This window comes from Ascidiella aspersa, chromosome 4, assembly GCF_963924565.1.
Source record: "Ascidiella aspersa chromosome 4, kaAscAspe10.2, whole genome shotgun sequence".
NCBI classification, from domain to species: domain Eukaryota; kingdom Metazoa; phylum Chordata; class Ascidiacea; order Phlebobranchia; family Ascidiidae; genus Ascidiella; species Ascidiella aspersa.
Genome location: NC_139450.1, coordinates 18,090,365 through 18,111,145, shown reverse-complemented (window position 1 = coordinate 18,111,145; position 20,781 = coordinate 18,090,365). Strand labels below are relative to the sequence as shown.

General features: G+C 35.5%; 1 protein-coding gene across 2 annotated transcripts; it reads right to left on the bottom strand.

Moving 5' to 3' along the window:
• Nucleotides 1–479: 479 nt before the first annotated feature.
• On the bottom strand, nucleotides 480–20,781 carry LOC146148509 (sushi, von Willebrand factor type A, EGF and pentraxin domain-containing protein 1-like). Of its 2 annotated transcripts, XM_083387806.1 has the most exons (10): nucleotides 20,685–20,781; nucleotides 19,490–19,672; nucleotides 18,856–19,032; nucleotides 12,644–12,826; nucleotides 11,689–11,856; nucleotides 6,942–7,124; nucleotides 6,246–6,413; nucleotides 2,901–3,071; nucleotides 1,647–1,814; nucleotides 480–1,354 (listed from the first exon to the last, which is right to left on the bottom strand). In XM_083387806.1, exons 1-10 carry the CDS (start codon nucleotides 20,755–20,757, stop codon nucleotides 1,122–1,124), a joined length of 1,707 nt encoding a protein of 568 aa, XP_083243932.1. In that variant the 5' UTR covers nucleotides 20,758–20,781; the 3' UTR covers nucleotides 480–1,121. The 2 variants fall into 2 exon arrangements, with proteins under 2 accessions (XP_083243932.1, XP_083243933.1); XM_083387807.1 differs by lacking the exon at nucleotides 11,689–11,856.

The following is a 20,781-nucleotide window of genomic DNA, read 5'->3' as shown; positions in this document are numbered from 1 at the left end:
GGCAGTGGTTCCCAAACTTTTTTGACTCGCGGCACACTAAAAATATCTTTAATATTTCGCGGCACACTTTTAACAGAACAACAATAGAGTCATTTTACAATTGCCCTTAAAACACACGACAAACTAAATCTAAATGTCTCAATATGAATAATTTGTAATATATGGTGCGTATTCAAGTCTAAAATACTTGTGTGTATGCCTATTGGTAATACAAATAACTTATTTTCCAAAATTACAAGGAGTTTTGCGGCACACTTGACAATCTTTTGGGGCACACTAGTGTACCGCGGCACACAGTTTGGGAATCACTTCCCTAGGGCATAGGTTTCTTTTAAGACCAGAATTATAGTTAGTTTCTAAATAAAGGGGGAAAAAGAAAAAATATATATTGTATAGCGAAAACGTATTGGTTCACAAATGAAATCATACGATCTTAGACAAACCTGTCTAAGCAAAAGCTTAATTTATTAGGATCCATACACATAATCACAACATGTTTCTGTTTACAGTATAGAGGGCAGAGTTGATAAGTTAAAGTGAACCCTACAAAGTGAAATGGGTAACATATTCGAAAAAATGCATTTATACCAAAATACTATAAGGAAGTAATGGGAGTTAAAAACAAAGGGCCGCATAAACTCTAGCACAGTGGTTCCTAACCGGGATGCCACTACTAATAAGGGAATCTTTAAGAATCTGATTTTTGTTTTATTGATAATTAGGCCAGTAAATCTAGGTTAAAAAAGGCCCAAACCTAGGACTAATTGCAACAGTAGGTTTTTCGCTGAATCATATCGGGAAAGGTCCCCGGAACTGCCACAAAAATGTCCCCGGAAAAATGTGGTGTCTAATCTAGAAGCACTTTAAATTTTCGAGCCTATGAGGAATATGGATGACGTTATTATGACGTGTTGGACACATTATTTTTTCGGTGGCTTATTTTGGGAGTTGCTTGCACCTTTCTCGTCATGAATCAACAAAACAACTTGCATTTTGTTTCATTTTTTTTTCACCTTGTTTACTGGGATAAATCAGGACTCTCGTACAATCTATTTGTGTAAGTACAGTACAATAAATCAAATGACATTTTCCGGATAGTCAACTCAAAAAAACTTTGATTCTTAAGTGGTTTTGCGAAAATTGCTCACAACTCCAGCGAATCTACATACTATTCTTTTTTCATTCGTTGTTATTATACATTTACAGTTGTAATAAAGACCATTGCGAATTTGACTGAACTTCTGGTTGTGTCCGTACTTCCATTGATTTATTCTGTCATAGCACTTCGCAGGCTTAGGCTTATAAAATCTTGAAAACTGGCGACCAGCTAGGGGACGGACGAAGTGGGGCGAAGCTAAAAGTATTAAACAAATTGTTATTGTAATTTTAATTTTTTCTATTTTTGCTTGTTTATATGGAGACCTCAAATATCGATATAACGAACCAAAAACTGTTAGTAATTATTGAGTGTAAAGTCTATTGTAGTTTTATCTCGTTGACAAATGATTCATATAGCACTACCACCGAATTTTAAACAAAATTGGTCAAACCTAAATAAAACTTTTGAATCCTGGTTGTAACAATATTCTAATCAAAGTTTTAATTTTATCATTAATCAAGAAATAGCGTTTTTATGATTTTCTTACCCGTGGGTATACATCCAAATGTAGGTGGTCTCCACTGACCATCGATGCAGGTTGAACTACTTTTAAATCGATATCCACGATCACATATGATCGTCGCAGAATCACCATGGACATAACGCCGGAAACTGATAATTCCATTTGTCACGGCACGAACCGCACAAGATTTGGCTGTTAAAGACGTACAGAAGGAACTTTCATGGGTATTTTAAGATATTTTTTATTGTAGTTTAAACTAGTGCTCTTTAACTGGGTATACTGCATAGCCAAGTGTATACCGATTCAAAGCTAGGTTATTCAACTGACAAAAGGAAAGCGAAAGGTATACAGATTATGTAAGTATTAGCGCATTTTACAACTGTGACAAAATAGACATTTGTGTTTTGTGACCACGCTATATTTTTTAAGCCATATCAGGAAGGCGCGGCCCTGAAGCCATGCCCTCAACTATAATGTTTGCTTGTTTCAACTACGACGATCTTATATGGCTATTTATATGTTTACACGATTTGGTAAATCCTTTTTAGCTCAAATGCGCTGTGTGTACCATGGCACTTTCTATTAAGTAATAATTAATCATAATTCGAACTGAACAAATGATTATTCTTAACAAATACCAAAGGCCAGTCAACTAAAAATTTCTTTCAACGCGAAAATAAACATATTTACGTATAATTAAAAAATAATCACCACCATATTAAGACTGATCTATATTTTGTAAATTAAAAAAAAATAATATTAAAAAAATAATAATATTCAATATTAATATTCGCCATAAATATTTTCGTATAATTTTTATACGTTTGATGGGTCGTAGGTCCGTCTGAAATTGCTTTAAAAGTTCGCCTTGCCAATCTCATTTTATCCAATGGTTTGATTTATAGTCGACATATTTGCGTTTTTTAACCATTTATAACGTTATCTGTACTTAGATATATATGTTTTATCCATTTATTTATCCTAGAAGAAACAATTAATCGTTCGTATTTTTAAACTTATAGGTTCTTTTTACAGCATATTTAAACCTCAAAGACTGGAAAATAAGCATTGGCAATGTTTTACCGCAAAAAAAAAGTTTCAATATTTGGGAAACTTTGCGATTTCAAAATGATGACCTGTTTGGTATACGTTGGAAAGCATATTTTTGAACTAGGTTTATGGAAAGAATCTGTGGATTAATAATTTAAAATCATTCGACTCACTCCTGAACTAGAATAATCGTGATGAGACTCATGATTCGGCACTGCGTGTACTTACGCGAGCACGTAAGCGAAGTATAACTCCATGAACCCGCTGAACACAACGATGTGCTTTCCTTTGCTTCGTTGCCAAAAAAGCATACAATTTGAGCGGTGTCACCATCTTGGTAAGTCCCACCTCGAATACTACCACCCACTGCTTTTGGCGGGTCAACACAACCAGTAAATACTAAAAAGAGTATAGTTACTCGGATTTGAGTCATTAGAAATTATTTTGACAAGACAGTTTAGTTCAGGTCTTAATTAAAAAAACGCTGTTTAGGTTTTTGCAATATTACTAAATAGATGTGGGTTACGTGATGCCAAAGGCCGAATTCCTAGGTTCTAGGGTAGGGTGGTCCAAGGTTCACAGCATCGCGGGCCACAATGTTTCTTGCTTCGCGGGACACATAAAGTGCTACATGCGAGCCAGGGGCGGATCAATGATTTTCGTTTGGTCGGGGCATGAAATGTTTAAAGATAACGCCACAAAGCATCATCAAAAAGTAACGTCGAATAACATATAAGCTCAAAAAACTTGCTGCTCTCGTCGCGCTTTTGCGCAAATGAAATCGAGTGATAATGAGACGGGCAAAATCGTGCGCGCGAACCGCGAACAAAATTGTGTATTTAACAAAATTTTTAATTTAGAATGCTGTATTTTATTAGCATAAAATGTTTTTTAACTAGATCAATTTTGTCAGGCGTTAGCCTTTAAAAAAACTGTAAAATAATCCTTTCCAGAAGCGCGAATGCGAACTTGATGAGCGATAGTAAACTGGTTTATTTAATTGTGTAACCGGAAACATGTAATAATAACCAAACAATTCGAAGATGCTTGTTGTTCGTTGGTCACTTATATTTTTTTGATTAAACCCTTAAGGTACGCATTGCAATGGTTCAACAGTGCTTTTATCGTCAGTGTTTATATTAATGATACAGAAACTGGATTTTCTTTTTTGGTAAATATTTTATTTAGGCAAGCGCCATTCTCTGCGTTTTCATAAACATGCCCTTTCACCTGACCTATGGCTTTTATCTTAGGGAGGCAATACATTAGGATTTTCCCTGACATGTCAGGGAATTTAGTGTTGAAATCTGCGTCAAGGAGAAAATGGCAAAAGTTGCTTTTATGTCCGCGATTTGACCATACATACTGCAGTATGAAGTATATAGCTAATACACATACAATATCGAAACCGATAACTGTATCAATTAAGAGTAGTCAAATTTTTGTTCTGTTTAGTAAATAGCTTTATTATTTTAATAGGCCTACTTTTTAGTTATTTTGTTTTCGCTTTAGAAAAGAGTTTTTGTGTATTGCGTTCTTTATTCCGTTTTAGTTAGAAACGTTTACCCACTATAGTATATGTTTTATACCGTAAGTTAAATAATGGCATAACCTCAACAAGCAAGACTCTATAGTTTTTTTTACAAAATCTATGACTGCATATAAAAACCAATTGGTCCTTGGGCTATGCTTACTGTTAAAACATACTTGTGTTAAGTAGCCTAAGAGGTGTCTGAAACTAATTATTTGGCAAACAAATAAAATGTTACCGGTACCTGGTCAAAGTTCTGTTTATTAGACTAATTGCTATTTGCCATAAAAACATTTAAGTATTTGCACCCGATCCGTTAGAAATCAGTGCATTTCTAAGCAAAAAGGTCTACGACAATCAGGGCATCCAATGGCAGAAAAGTCTAGACTTTTAGACCTTGAGGTCCTGGCAATGCACTGATTTGGACCTTTAGGTAAACTCCCGGCGAAGATAAATTAAAAATATTCATTAAAAGTTCAGAAAAGATAACAAAAAATGTGAGATAGGATTAATAACACTTGACCCACCTAAACCCTAACGCTAACCTGAATCCTAACCCAAATAATGTGCGTTATTTTAATAATTCTTTAAATCCTGAGGAAAAAAAGCCCAAACTCGGATGGTTTCTCGTCCATTGTATTTAAGATTATTACGTCACAAATTGAGGTATTGGGGCCTGAAGCGTTATAATTATTAAATTATCGCACATTATTTGGGTTAGGGCGCTGGTTAGCGTTTGGGTTTGATTGGGTCAAGTATTGTTAAACTTAATCTTCTTATGCACATTTGTTAATGCAAATTAGTGCATTGTCCAAGACCTCAAAGTCTAAAAGTAGGACTTTTTGATCCTTTGAATGCACTGATTGTCGTAGACCTTTTTGCTTAGAACTGCACTGATTTCTGACGGATCGGGTGGTATTTGTATGTTCAAGCCGAGTGTGTTAATATCTAATAATTAAAATTACGTGGTTGTTTTACTGCACAAAATGGAAAAAATGTAACTTCACGAGTGAAATGCAAGCAAATTATTCAGCCAATTAAGTACCGCAAAAAATTTTTATTAATAAAATGTACGTCAACTTTGATGAAAGAAAAGTTTGCCGATTCTGTAAAGCCATGCTCCCCCAACGAACTGGAGTTTTGCCAATGTAAACGCTTTTCAAAATATCCCAACCCTATTTTAGCTCAACTAAAATTCTTTACATACGGTCATACGTTGAATCCATAGTCTTGCAACTTGTTAAAATCATTTTATAGTTTTGCCCAATTCCTTTAAGCAGGCCTAACTTTCATGGTCAGTTAATAAAAAATGTGATAAATTATACATTATAACCGGAAAATAATGTTTTGTATGTGTTATTAAGAGGTGCACAATTAACGTTACTAAGGTAGTCATATTAGCATTAACAAGATTAATATATGCAAAAACAGAAGTTTCAAAAAAAAATTAGGCACATTTTTCGCGTGCATATGCATATAAAATCAATTTATAAGCAGAGCCAATTTGAAAAATACAGATATTTTTTGCAAGGGAGACAAAACTTATGACTGACGAGTAGCCTACAGTTTATTATTAACACGCCACAATGCATTGTGCGTGTGCTGTCTGTCATTTACTAGTAGTCAGCATTTACCGTTTTCATGAAAACATCATTCAGCAAATTGATTACGGTACTAATAATTTTGAACTAAAATAGCTCACAGTCTTAAGGAGGTATACTTTCTTTTGTATTGACATATTGGAAGGTATATTTGCAGGTGTTGTTTTTCTTTGGGGAGAATTTAAGTTTGGAATAACGGTTGGGGTCCACGGGCAGAAAAGAGAACCTTTGGGTTAATTGATGAAGCAAAATGGATTACCCAACAAAGAATAGTTAACATAAATTATTGAGGTCCCTTTACCTAAGATAAATTGCCAAGCGAACGTTACATCGCACAGTATTTATTTCAGTTCAAAACTATTCAAATGTAAGAATTTAGAGCTTGTGACAATTATACTGAATTTCGCACTTTTGTATACCAATATGCGCCAACAATTTTACCTTTAGTACATGTCAAAACTGTCGGTTGCCACACACCAGCCAGACAAGTTGCACTTATAACTTCTTTCGCCATGTAGTTAGTCAAACAGGTTATGGTAGCATTTCCTCTGTTGGCGTACGGCCCAGGTGAAACAGTTCCTCCAATTGCTAATGGTGGGTCTGCGCAAACTTAAATAACACGAAGTTAGTTTCACAATTCCCACGGTTGGGTAGGCATCTTCATTAAATAAATGATTTTGTTATTATTTTTCTGCCTATAAACCAAACGGGTCTGAATCTTCTTTCGAATAAAATAATTTACCTAAATCCGTATGGTAAAAAAATAAACGATTCTGGTTGTACGTAAATTGGTAAAAGACAAACTAAGTACGAACTTAGAAAATCTATCAGCTTGTTTTGGTGTGTTTACAATAAATATATTTTACTCTTTTGAGCATCATCGCTGTATTAATTCGAATTACGCACAGAATAAGGTACAATTAAGATACTGATGAGGGCCACGGGTAAGAATCTCTGGTTAGGTAGTTTACCTGAAGTTTCAAGCGAAACCCAACTTTGATTATCCTAAAAAATATGAAATAAGAACCAAACTTCATATAATATATATTTTATATTTGTTTTTGAACATTTGGGCTTATGAGATTTTAAACGTTAATTTTCAGTTTGCGATACACACACAAGCACTACTGCACTTACTCTTTGGTTCACACAACGGAGCACTCGGTTTCCACTCGCCAAGAGTACATATGGACCGCGAGACCTCCATTCCACCAGAAAGAACAAACGACGCATTGCAAAAGTAATAGATCTCAACACCTTCCCAGTAAGGACCAGGGCCCAATACTTCGCCGTGAAGTAGAGGCTGGGGATCAGAACAAACTAACCGAAATAACAAATTTAAGTTACCTTTAAAGGCTTTCAGCCTATAGGTCGGGTCTACGGACTCGACGAAGTCTGGTTAGTTGGCTAGAGTCGGATTCGAAGTTCCAGTAAGGCTTATCGAATCCCGACTCAGACGTGCACTTAGGACTTGACTTTATTTTTTAGGCCTCCTGCTTTTATTGTCCTGCTTTATCGTGTACCAAGCCATCAATGTATTACCTATGTAAAAGTCACCCAGCACATTCTAAATTAAAAATACGGAAACACGCACATCGTGAAGCGATTTATTATACAGAATTCGATAAGACGTACGGCGTCTTTATGCTCAAACGAGTTTAGCAAGACGGGCGAAAGACAGTGGACAGCAACCTACGACCTGCCAATGTAATTCATCCAGCCCACCACCTCTTTTACAAACTCAGCTTGAGGACATACACCCTATTTTTTACCAATTTTAACTATAGGTAAGTGGAATTGTTTTCGCTCTACGCGCCTATATATCTGCCAATAAGTCTAGTATGTTGTGATAAGAAATTTTCCAGCCCGGCGCCAAGAATGCCCTAACCCAGGGGTCGGCAACCTTTTTTACACTGCGGACCGGTTTAAAACTGAAATTTTGTCGCGGACCGGCCTTAAAAACAACAAATGTTCAGTAAAGGAAATTTATAACAACTTTTTTTCAATGTCCTATTTAAAATGCATGTGTTTTTTCGAAATTTCCTGTCTGAACATCAACATTGTTTATAAACATTGTTTGCATGATTCGATTCTATTGCACTTTTGGGTGAGCACGCTTGAACATCAAAAAAACATTATATATGGCCCGTTTTCGATATATTGTACGTACGAGGAGTTAGATTTTACAATAAAAAAAATCGGGCTTTGATCAAAATATCATCTGGAAACCCTGCTACGGACCGGTAATGAACTCCTTGCGGACCGGCGATTGCCGACCACAGCCCTAACCTATGAATATAAAATTTTGCGAGCTTAGTATAACTATGCATTTTGTGTCACAATATTTTAACAGACATATTGAATATAAACCACAAACTAGATTAACGATTAAGTTTATATTATGTTCCTATTTTTGTCAAACCTTTTCGTTGGGATCATGGATGAAGCCGTGTTAAATTTTTCACCAAAAAAAGATTTTTTTTTGCTTCGTATACGAACGGTTCACCATTATCCAAAATTTAATGAGAACGATTTTAAACTGCAAAAAATCTTGGGTAAGCCCCTTATTACTAGTTGTGGTAAAAATGTTTACAAATTACACATTTTAACAACAAAAATTTCTGTAAATTGTATTACGGCTTGTCAAAACTGTGTGACTTTGGCCGGCGACTGAGAAAATGTTGTCGAACTCTGGGCTAAGACTTACTAGAAGTATAATTTTAGACAATTTTTTGCCAGGCTTAAAATTCAGTTTAAGGGGTCAGTGTTTCGTGCCCCTGGATCCGCCCTGGTTAGAGAAGTAACGATAAATGGATTACTGACTCCCTACATAGGTTGTTTTTTTCCTGCACCATCCATAAAAATGCACCATCCATAAAAAAAAATATATTTTACAAGATTAGAGTGGACTTCGCAAAGAACGTTGTGCGCGAAAACTAAAAATTTTTAATAAAAAAAATGTTGACACAAGATCAATTAATCAATAATGTGGTTTGACCAAATAATAAACGAAAAACTTGGTATTGACCAGGTTGAATAGAGTACTATACCACCTTAAACTCCATGTGATTAAAAAATACTTCGTGTTAAAAAGTAATTACCACAAAAAAGTAATTCATATTCAGTGCCTGAGAACTAAATCAAAGCGTCACTTATAAAAGGTGGGACGCAATTGTTATCATTCTAAGTTTCCATAGTCGGAACTAATTAGCATCCAGGTGTTTAACAGGTACAGCGATGTTGAAGTATCGACTTTCAGTTTGGGGCTATAGTCTTGGATAGATAACGACTCGAGTAACCGCTATCTAAACACGACTGAAGCCCGCCCGAACACTTCGGGTCTGCCAAAATCAACCCTATGGTCTGAATGCTGCAGAAGATGTCTGCAAATCTCACATTTTTCATCCACTCTGTGTTATTTAACCCTCGTTAAAAGAAACTCGAAATACTCGGAGGGCCTCATTAAAAGTGATGTTTTGAGTTACTTCTCAGTAACATTATCTAAAGATGGTATAAATTCTTATCGAAACGTCTTAATCAAGATGATGTCGATCTACTCAACCTTTTTGGCTTTGCAATTTATTATCAAGATAATATTCAATGTTTTAACAATTTATAATATAAAAGGTTTTTTATCTAATGTTACGAAGCTCTATACTTGGATTTTAAGGTTATTTGTGCAACCTATTTTAGGCTAGTGGCGATGTATAACATTCGACCACGTTTTGTTTAGTATACCTGAGTTGTGGACGAGTTAAAATAAAGTTGAAACAGTGAAATAGGATTGATAATTAATAATAATACACGGAAAAATAATAATACACGGAGTTCTTCGCCAAACGTGAACCGCTTATAACAGTGCTTCTCAACCTTTTTTCGCGGCGACCCAAATATTAAGCGTATGACGACTGAGCTTTGGCGACCTAATTGTTTTTTCTTGGAAGCGAAATAAAAACCAGCTTCTTGTAAGCGAACAAAAAATAGGCATTCGCATAAAAAATTTCGAATTTTAAAAATTATTCTAAGACATTATTTGAATTGCTTCCTTAATTTTCTTAATTGATAAATTTTGCTCAGAACCAATCTCAACTAGTATAAACATGTGACTACTGCGGTCGGCAACCCAACCAAATCAAACAGCGACCCAACTTTGGGTCGCGACCCATCGGTTGAGAAGCACTGGCTTATAAGATTGTGATAAGGTAGGAAAATAATGCTTTCATTGGTAACCTTCCGTCGAAGTTTATTCGTCGATTTACGTTAGGTTTGTATTACATTTTATCTTTTTAGGTCGGTAAACATGGTTATAAATCAAACAAATTGCAGCAAAAGGATTTTTTGTTGATTCATGACGGAAATTTTTGTATGATCTTCCAAGTTCAAAGTGGCGATAGACACACGTTATTAAGCTCATATTAAGGAATATACTAAGGGTAACAAAAAATTAAATTTCATCAAAGCTATGAGTCATAAGGCGTCATCAACATTTTTTTAATGACTTAAATTTTACAATGGAAAGTAAAGTTAAAAGGTGGCCACATACGTTATCTAAACTCAATCACAACACTTAGGTATGAAACTTGATGATACCATTATGACGTCACCGTTTCAACTATGTAACTTAAATTATCAATTGCCACTGCTTTTATCCAATGTTAAAGTAAACATTACGAGAACATCAAGTTATCAGTATAGGGCCCATAAAAGTCAATAAAGTCAAAGTTTTTTAAGGACTTCGTCTGTCCACGAATCAAAGAATAAAGTTGTTTTTAGCACCTAAGGGGACTGTTTCTAAGAAGTTTTTAGGTCAAAATAAAGTAAAAATAAAGTAAAAAAGGCTAAATTTGTCAAATTATGGCTTTTGACAAAGTTTTTGTGTTTCTTGAGAATAATTTTTGTAAAAAATTGTATTGGAAGCATTGTCAGGAACTGCGACACAATTAAACCATATTAACCCATAAAATAAAAGACTTCCTCTTCATAAACCGAGTCTTTCGAAGATAAACAGTTTGGATTTAAGGAATAGCCTACTGATATTCTGTAACACAGAAATACCAAAGCAAGCTTTTCTGTTATCTGTAGTGATTTATTTAAAGCCACGTGAAGGTTACATTACTTTTTCCCTGTTTAATTTGCTGTTTATTAGAATTTGCCAAGAGGAGAAAATCGAGGCAAAGTACCCTTTCCAAGGACAAAATAAAAAAAAAGCTACCTAAAACTATCGCCAAAAAACACGACGCACTTTTTATAATCCATAAAACACCTTTGACTTTTCGTCCAAAATTTCTAACTTTTGATAACGCACCGTTGACTAATGTGGTGTTGTAAATCGGCGACCGTCCATCAGTGCTCCAAGGCTATGGCCAACATTACGAGCGACTTATTTGATAAAGTACATACCAGATGAATATTTATAATGTAAAAAAGAAACGTTTTTCTTAAATCTGACATTTCTTATTGGGAACAATAAATTGAAATTGTCAAGTAAGATCAAAATTAATAGTAAATGGTGGCCTTTAGTTTAATATGAGACCAATTTCGGACGTTTAAAAGCATTTGGAATTTTGAAGCCAGTGAAAACATGAATTATGTTGTTGTGACCTCTTAGACACGACATTTTTCCATTTATATATTTGACTTTTTTTCTGGCATCAATTCCGTGATTAATAACCAACATAGAAAACCTACTGTTACAATCAATCTGAAATTTAAACATTTTTTACGTAGATTTAGTGGTCTTTTTTGTGAAGGTGTATTTGGCAGTTCAAAACAAAAAATATATACAATTTGAAAACGTAGGATTGGGTCAGATTGGGTATAAACTAATCATTTATTTCCACTCCGATGTACCAAAGCTTTTCTCACTAATCTACCAACGGTTTACCTCTGGTGCATGTCAAAGCCGTCGGTTGCCAGACTCCAGACAGACACGTCGCGGTATCAACGTATATTGCTTTAGAGTTATTTAAACAGGTTACAGTGACATTTTCTCCATTGGCGAATGGCCCCGGTGGAACAGTTCCTTCAATTGCTAATGGTGGGTCGGTGCACACTGAGTAAAGATAATTTATTACGTCAGTTTAACAGGAAGCAATATTTAATAAGAAGGTTAAATGTAAAGTAGGTTGAATGATAAGTTATGGGGCCTCATTTACTAGTGGAAACTTGTGACTGCAAACTAAATATTGTTTTCGTCAACGCGGTCTAAAAAAAATAATAATTGTATGTCGTCAGGGATACCAAATCTGTCGTAACTCAAAATTTATGATTTTGAGAAAAACGCCTCTCAATGTTTTTTGTTTTAAAAATTTTTTTACACCTTGTTTTTTGGGGCTATGAAAAAGAATAGGTTTAATATGTAATATTAACTACTAAACACTAAAAGTAATCGAGGTAAATTCCTCATTACTTGTTGTAGGCATTGTAGATTTTAAGTTAAAGTAGAACTGTATAAAGTAACAACCATAGGCCAATGCTTGCCACATTCTGTTAGTACAAGCAACTTCATAATGAGGGGGATCTACAGTAACCATATCATTATTAAATGGAACCTGCCCACACACACACATGAGTGTTAACAACTGTGAACTGTGGTATTTAAGGATTAATTTAAATGACCACTATAATACATTAAAAGATACAATAGCTAAGGGTGCTAAATTTTTGAACTATTCTATGTGAATGGGTGAGTAAGTGAGTATAGATTGTTGTATACCAACCCCATTTTAGTTACGTGGGTGGTAGCAATGGGGTCTACGGAGTCGCTAAATTTAGCTGAAACTCGACTCGTATTGGTAAATATCACTATATCAGCAGTAACCAAAGCATTATTTACATACTTAGTGGTTCGCACAACGGAGCACTAGGTTTCCACTCGCTATTGGTGCATGTCGACCGCGAAACCTCATTGCCATCAGAAAGAATAAATTCTTCATTGCAAAAGTAATAGATTTCAGCACCTTCTATGTAGGGACGGGGTCCCAAAACTTCGCCGTTCAGTAAAGGCAGAGGGTCAGGACATACTATAATAGAAACACAATAAATAAAATATTACTTATCGCAGAGCAATGCGTACCATGCTTTGCAAACCTTAAATATTTTATGAAGTCATATTAATTTTCGACGTCAGAATTAGGACCAGCGAATCCAAAAAAACAGAATAAAATAATATAATCTGCTAACTAAAATTACATCATTTAAGCTGGTCACAGTAATTAACAAAACGGAGTCCAGCCATAAGACGAGATAAAAAAAATAACCCCACGTTACCTACCAATAACCCCAAACAGGGGCCAAAACCAGGTCAAACTAGGGCGCCCAAACGTCGACACCAAAACGGCCGATATCTAGGACATAATCCTGCAGATTTAAGTCTTATTCAGACGATTTCGATCATTTTCTGTACTGGATAATATTGCGTATATTATTGTGTCGACTGTATTATGTCGTTGGTCTTAACATCATAATTTTATACATTTTTCTGCTTGCCTTTTCAGTCTTATTGTGTATTCCCAACAAAACATTAACAGAAATAACATATGTTTCGGTCACCATATTATCTTTGTGCTTCGTAAATGTTAAGGTTACTAAAGTGTTAATGGTTCTTGGTGTAGTTTTTAATGCTGAAAAACACATTTTTAATGATTTTACCTTTTGACATCTTTCGGTTGAGATACGTGGTGTCATAAAAATGATTTAGCAATAAAATTAATTGACATAGAGTGCAGGGACGTACAGTCAGGGGAGGCAGGTGAGGCACTGCCTCACCTGTCAACATCTGGCAAAGCAAAATATATATCAAGCAAAAGTTATGTCAGTTATATCTACGTTTCTATACCTAAATCGTGCTTTATTTTTTCTTCTATTTCTGTTGCGTTATTCATACCAAGCGTTCACGCGGTCAAAATCATTGAAATACGCGAATAGAGGCAGCGCTAAGCCGTGCCTCTCTTCAGATCACAAAAGTGCCATACACTGCATTATGCGTGCCTTTTTCTTTCGCTAATTCTCTCGGAAAACATGATGAACGATTTAGCTATGATTTGAGGCATGCCTCAATTGTGACGTCCCAGCTATAAAACCTTTTTCGTCCAGCTTGAATGCCCGCATAGTACGTGTACAACTGTACATTGACTTCTTGAAGTGTAAAGCTAAGTTGAAGTCAAAATTAAAGGCAGACCTGTTGCAAATTTAAAAGTTTTGTATCAGACGACTGGACAAAAAAAAATAACACGCAACTTTCAAAGAGATTGGTAAAAAAGGAGTGAATGCGTGGCATGTCATACGCGTAGCCAAGGGGTCCATGGGCACCCAAAAAATTATAAATATTGTACTCTTAATAATAATTTGTTTTGTAGCTTTTATGAGCAATAGCCTACCACAACAGTTGATCACAGGCATGCCACACCTTCAATTGTCATGGACTGTTACGTCTTAAACGATGTAGTCATTATCACGTTGGCTATATTAATGTAGTTTTACTACTTTTTAATCAGTTTGTTTTTGCTCTCTGAATAGTTTTTAAGTTTTTATTTTTTATTTTTATTAGTACGATACCGTTTTTGTGGTTGTTAAAAAAAACGTGACTCGAAAAATGTTGTGCCTCACCATCTAGCAACCTCACCGCACGTCACTGATAGAGTGATGACAGTAAACAAAAGACAAGGATTTATGGATGTCCAATGCTTAATACTTCATTTCGATATCTACAGATATCCAAACCGATACCAAGTGAAGATATTATTATTGTCAAATCAGCAAAATTATCAAATTACAAAGATAACCTTAGTTCGATTGTCAACCTTCACAAATCAAAAACTCTGCGATGGATAAAGAGCCATGGCTAAAATATATTAGACAGTTTGTTTGTTTTTGTCTAATGGAATAAAAATAGATAGTTTTAGAAATGTGTGTTTGAAGAAGATCATATCTGTCATACTTTTAAGGGTTAAAAATATTACCAGTTAAGGCAAAGTCTCTATAGTACAATGTTTGTGTGGACTCCAGCCATAAGACCGAGATAAGAGCAACGACAACGTCGGAATAAAACATAATTCGAAATAAGGCCAAAATAGGACTAATACCTAATGGTGTTAGTACCGTCTTAATCGGAATAAGTCCTAAAACCGTCGGAATAGGTCCTAATAGGTCAGAATCAGGCCTAAACAACACTTTAACTAACCCTAAACCACACCCTAAGTACATCACTAACTCCCCTAATAATTTTAACAATAACCAGTTTAACCCCACCCATTAACCCAAGGGTCTCAAACACGCGGCCCGCGGGAGCCTAGTATTGAATAAATGGCTATAGTTTAAAAAGCTAAATTACACTTGTCTTTTGCTTCAAAAATGAGAAAAATCACATACGAAACAAAAGTTTTTCAAGATAAGTGGGAGGAGTTGTATTCTGTCACCGCGGTAAGAGGTACTAGTTATTGCCTTATTTGCCGGCAGAAGATCGCTGTTATGAAGAAGTATAACAAGGGTTTGCACCTGGAAACAATGCACCGCGATAAATAAGATGCTTACCAGGGCAAAGTAAAAAAATAAAAAGTTAAACCAGCATTTTGCAAACAAAGAAGTTTCTTGGCCAGCAGTCCACATCTGCAGGCAACTCTAAATTTTGTTTCTGCTGACAGTTTGAAGCCCAATATCTAGGTCCTTGTTGAAAAACGCTGCCAGTAAAGTAACCAGAACAAATAACTATGGCCTAAAATCAGCCTACATGTGTTTATATTTTATTGTGTTCTTATTTATTGTGAATTGCGGGCCTTGGGCATTTTACACGTCCTCATTTGGCCCTCAGAGCAATTTGAGTTTGAGACCCTTGCATTAACCGGTGTAGCCCCACCCATTACCCACCAATAACCCTAAACAGGACCAAAAATCCGGTACCAAAACAGGCGCCATCAGGGCGCCGCCCAAACTAGGGCGTCCAATCGTAGTCACCAAAACGGCCGATGCCAGACCGATGGCCCCCGATCGTCCCATACCCTCTACCCATAGTTTCGGGCATTATTTTAACCATTTAGGCCTTTTTTCGATGAATTTATGACTTATTCCGATGAATTTTGGCCTTATTCCGATGAATTTTGGCCTTATTCCGATGAATTTAGGACTTATTCTGATGAATTTGGCCCTTATTCCGATGAATTTAGGATTAATTCCGATGAATTTAGGTCTTATTCCAATGAATTAAGGCCTTATTCCGATGAATTTAGGCCTTATTCCGACAGATTTAGGTCTTATTTAGACGATTTTGATCTCATGCTGTACTGGATATTATTGCGTATTTGGCTGTATTATGTCGTTGGTTTTAATACTATGGCTTTATAGATTTTTCTGCTTTAGGTGCTGTTGCTTGTTAGGTCTTATTGTGTGTTCCCGTTTGGTGTTAATGAACTTTATTAATTTGCAGCTTGATTTTATGACAACTGTGGGTACTACAGCAAAAACAGGTAGGGAGATTCCAACAAGACCTTCGTTAGGTATAAACGGCACCTATGATACTAGACATAAAACATGCTTAAGAGATCATCTTAACTGCAAGAACGAAAAATGTTTAAAGGCATAAATCATTTGTATTTATATAAATATTGTATTGCTAAAGTATAAATATGTCTCACAACGCTTTCTGTGTTAGCCTAGACTAATTTTATACACTTTTTTTTCTTTTGCCAAATTAATTTTTCTTTTTTTTCAATTTTTCCAATTGATGTTGTATTTTTTTCCAATTGATATTTTTATCCTTAAAAATGCACAAGTGGGCCATATATTTCATTATTATGCTATGCTCATTTTATGCGAAACTTTGCTGATGCGTCATTTTAAGTGTTATTGTCTGGGTTGGTAATTCACGTCTTTTGGACGATTTCCAAATTCGGATTCCCACGAATATTAAGAACCTAAATAGTTAACAAATGCTTCAGAATTAGTATGGGATTGCATGAGTTCAGCAGAAAGCTTTTGAGTATGGTTTAACCAGAGTTTTCAGAATTTGTGGTCTGTAAGGTCCTAATTTTCCTCCCTTTCGCCACCCTTTACGTTTTACAGCGATAAACAAAATGCTTTTAGTTGTCTGCTTTTCTGCACGCATTTGTTGCAGTTAATGTAAGCCTACTCGTCACCTCTAAAACACTTTTCACGACCCACAGATTGGGCAGCCCTGAATTGAACAGTAATTTTTAGTGTAATTTTTTAGTGGTTGGTCGCGGGTCAGTGGTTTGCCATCCCTGCCCTATATAGCACATTAAAATTGTTTGTTGACAAATATGAAATTTATTAAAACAAGTTGCAGATGACTAATGTACTAAAGCAGAATAACCGATTAGCATTTCATGTTTTAAGTTGATTCGCAATAAAATTTATCGTTCTAGGTTTATCTCCACCGTTCTACAAAATCTCAACAACGACCAATTAAGTGCGCAGAGTCCCGAGGCAATTACTACGAGAACCCCCTTTTTAGTAGATCTGGGGGTTTCACAATATAACAAAGTTAAAGCAGCGTAACTGGACATAAATAGACCGGGAACGGCCCAGAATTTCTGTCTAGTGGGGTCACAAAGTTGCGCCATAACGTGAGGTCGTGAAACAACTAATCTTTAAAAATGCATTTCTTGGGCGAAATATGGTGTTCAAATATGCAGCAAATTGCCATTTTTATGAGTTTGTACGACGCAGCATACAATTTATACGGCGCATTTAGACTGGAAATATTTAATTAAAACGGAGGATAAACAATAATTAAATGTTCGTGCGAAATGCTAAAAAAATTGCGTTCATATAGTAAAATGTGGCAAAATACATAGTTTAGGGGACATGGCCTAGTGTCCCCCACCCTGATTCAACCCTTGAAAACGACCAATTTAACACCCTGTTTTGTATGTAGCCGGAAGTAAGTGTCGTTTCACATTTAGGACACTTTAATTTAACAGACCATATAAGAAACGAGGGGCGGGTGCATATTATTGAGGAGAATCGATTGAGTGATTGGATTAAAATAATTTGTGTCATTCAGAGTAAAAATCGGATTTAAAACAATATTCGTGTTCTCCAAACTTGATACTCAATATAGATTAAAGTATTTTTCTCAGTGTTTTTTTTATGTCCCAGGGGAGCGCTCCCCCCAGGTCCATCAACGTGTAGAACGTGCAGTATTTGACGTCATTTAATAGTTTCTGTGAAACTCGAATCGAGTCTAATGCCTCATCTCAACAGCCATCGTAGACAGTGCACCAACCGGTGTTAAAAGCGAAAGTTTTTAATGTGTGGAATTCTGTGATTTACCTCTATAAATTTTTGTTAACTATAGCCACTTATGCATTTTATGTTATATTTTTTTTTAGAATTGAAGAAATGAGAACTGATTGCTGATATTTTTTTAGATTATTCTAAATACCGGGCCCGCAAAACGGTGTCTTTTTTGCCAATTTTTATTTAGTAAACTAAAAAATTGTTGCGCTTGGCACGAACTACATTTTTTCTATTATGTTTTTGACCGTATAAGAAGATATTTTCAACTCAAAGGTGAGTGAGCTCTTGTTCGCGCTTTGCGTGATTATAGCTTGATTCACTTTCTTCTTTACACACAACTTGCCCCGAAAAAAGCGGGTGTTTTTAAGGTTAGCTGTTTTATGACGTCACGATATGGCACAACCTTAAACACCCCCTTTAAAAAGTTTTTTAAATATATTTATGTCTATGGTGATAATTTTTAGGATAATACCATTAATTGCAAAAACCTTGAATTGATATAAAAATGCCAGTATTTTTGCAAAAGTCAGCAACAACAACATATGACCAATTTGGCTACGACAAAAATTAAATCTTCGTGCACAATAAACACTAGTCTTGCACATTTAAAAGTGAGATATAGAAAAAACTTGACCTGGTTGTGGTTGTAACCAACAGTTTGCATTAATGAGTTCAGCTTCGAAAATTGTTTTTAACGTTAGTTTTTCGGGCAACCAAATTCGGCTGCAAACAGGGCGTAGCCCCATACTATATTTCTAAATATGATATCCCTAGCCAATACTGGCGAATATTTTACCTTTAGTACATGTCAAAACGGTCGGTTGCCAGACTCCAGACAGACACGTGGCAGTATCAACGTCTATTGCTTTAGAGTTGTTTAAACAAGTTATGGTGGCATTTACTCCATTGGAGAATGGCCCCGGTGGAACGATTCCTCCAATTGCTAATGGTGGGTCGGTGCACACCGATTCAACTTAAAACATATGATTAAATATAGGTAAATAATAGTTTTTTAACCTGGCCTATAAAATAGAAATAATTAAAAAATGTTACAACTAAAAATTTGTTGCGATCTATAAATTACCAAACTCCAAAAAAACGATAAAAGCTGAACCAAAGTGTAACATACTTGACTAATTCATATAAGATTAATGTGACACAATCCTAACTTGGTTTGCGCGCTTTAAAATTGCATTTCCGATTCATAAGTATACACAGCAGTATCTGTAAAATTAATCGAGCGTTATAAATTCATGATTTAACGCATTGATTTTCGTTTTAGTCCACCATTTGTCGTAAAATAAAATTATCTTACACGTCAAGCAGATTGGCTTTTTTATTTGTCCGCACAATTTGTTTTTATTTTGAAGGCACCATAGCATAACGTCCAGTTTATGGTAAACCTAACTGTGTAAGCACAGTATACTTACTCAGTGGTTCGCACAGCGGAGCACTGGGTTTCCACATTCCATTAATACATATCGACCTCGAAACCTCATTACCATCAGAGAGAATAAATGACGCATTGCAGGTGTAGTATATTTCAGCACCTTCTTCATAGGGACCTGGGCCCAATACTTCGCCGTGCAGTAGTGGCTGAGGATTCACACAAACTGTTGGCAAAAAATGTTTGTTTTTTATAATTTACTAAGATATTCTAGGTTTGCTGGTACTTGGAAAAGGAATATAAACTTTATTTAATTGATCGCAGTTATCAGAAAAAGGCCCCGGGAACCCAGGTGTTTTCCTGTAGATTGGGTTTAATTGACGACATTTGAAAATACCTACTTTAGTGACAGTCCCGAAAATAAACGTGTATATTTGTGTAGCTAAAGAGATTTGAAAAATTAATATATTATGAAGGCTATACACAAAAGATTCAGTTTCTATTATACATTTGTTAAGGTTGATCTAGCCATAGGGGGGTATAGGAATATGATTTGGCAAATGTTCGCACGAAATCTATTAGGCTTGACGGCACGAAATTGCTTCATAAAGTGGCATTAAACCAGTTAGAAAAATGATCTAATGCCACCTTCTAATGTGATGCGTTGCGAAACACTATATTATGTCGACCATCGGCCTCATTAGAGTATAAGTTTTATTTTAACTTTTTGTTTTTGCGGACGGTTGTTTTTATAAATGTGTGCTGCGGAGCGTTTTAAGGAAATATATTAGGTCAAAAGTGTCTTACAACGACATGATACGGCATGTAAACTCAATTTTTCGCGTTCACGCGACCAGGCCGAAGTTTAATTAGGATATTTGCGCACGAGTTCACTCTCGAAAAGCGTTTTTTTAAAGTTGTTTTATGACGTCACGATAAAACGTAACTTATGACGTCATCTTATTATTTTAATTGTTTTTGCGGCATATCAAAATTCTTAAAGTGACAATGCGGCCTATTCTGCTAAAAGGTTGGTCATCCCTGGTCTAAGATCTTAGAGTCCAAAAGTCAGACTTGTTGATCCTTTGGATGGCCTTTTTGCTTAAAACTGCACTAATTTCTAACGGATCGGGTGGTTAAGAAAGCACTGGGTTCGTTTTGACCGGCACATTCCATAAAGATGTTAAACAAATTACATGTGTCAAAATTTAACCTTAACAAAATTCAACATAACTCACCTTTGCTAAATACATTCGTTGCTGCCATCAAAAAAATATATAAACACATATAAAACGCTATTGGCTGAACCATGATGCTTTGTTATGTTTACGAAAT

Excerpts from the sequence above, each read along its gene's own strand:
- LOC146148509 (XM_083387806.1), bottom strand. The coding sequence starts at position 20,757 with ATGGTTCAGCCAATAGCGTTTTATATGTGTTTATATATTTTTTTGATG. Across the intron at positions 1,815-2,900 it reads TACTTCGCTTACGTGCTCGC|CCAAATCTTGTGCGGTTCGT; the intron begins GTAAGTACACGC and ends CGTCTTTAACAG. Across the intron at positions 1,355-1,646 it reads ATTTGGATGTATACCCACGG|CTTCGCCCCACTTCGTCCGT; the intron begins GTAAGAAAATCA and ends TAATACTTTTAG.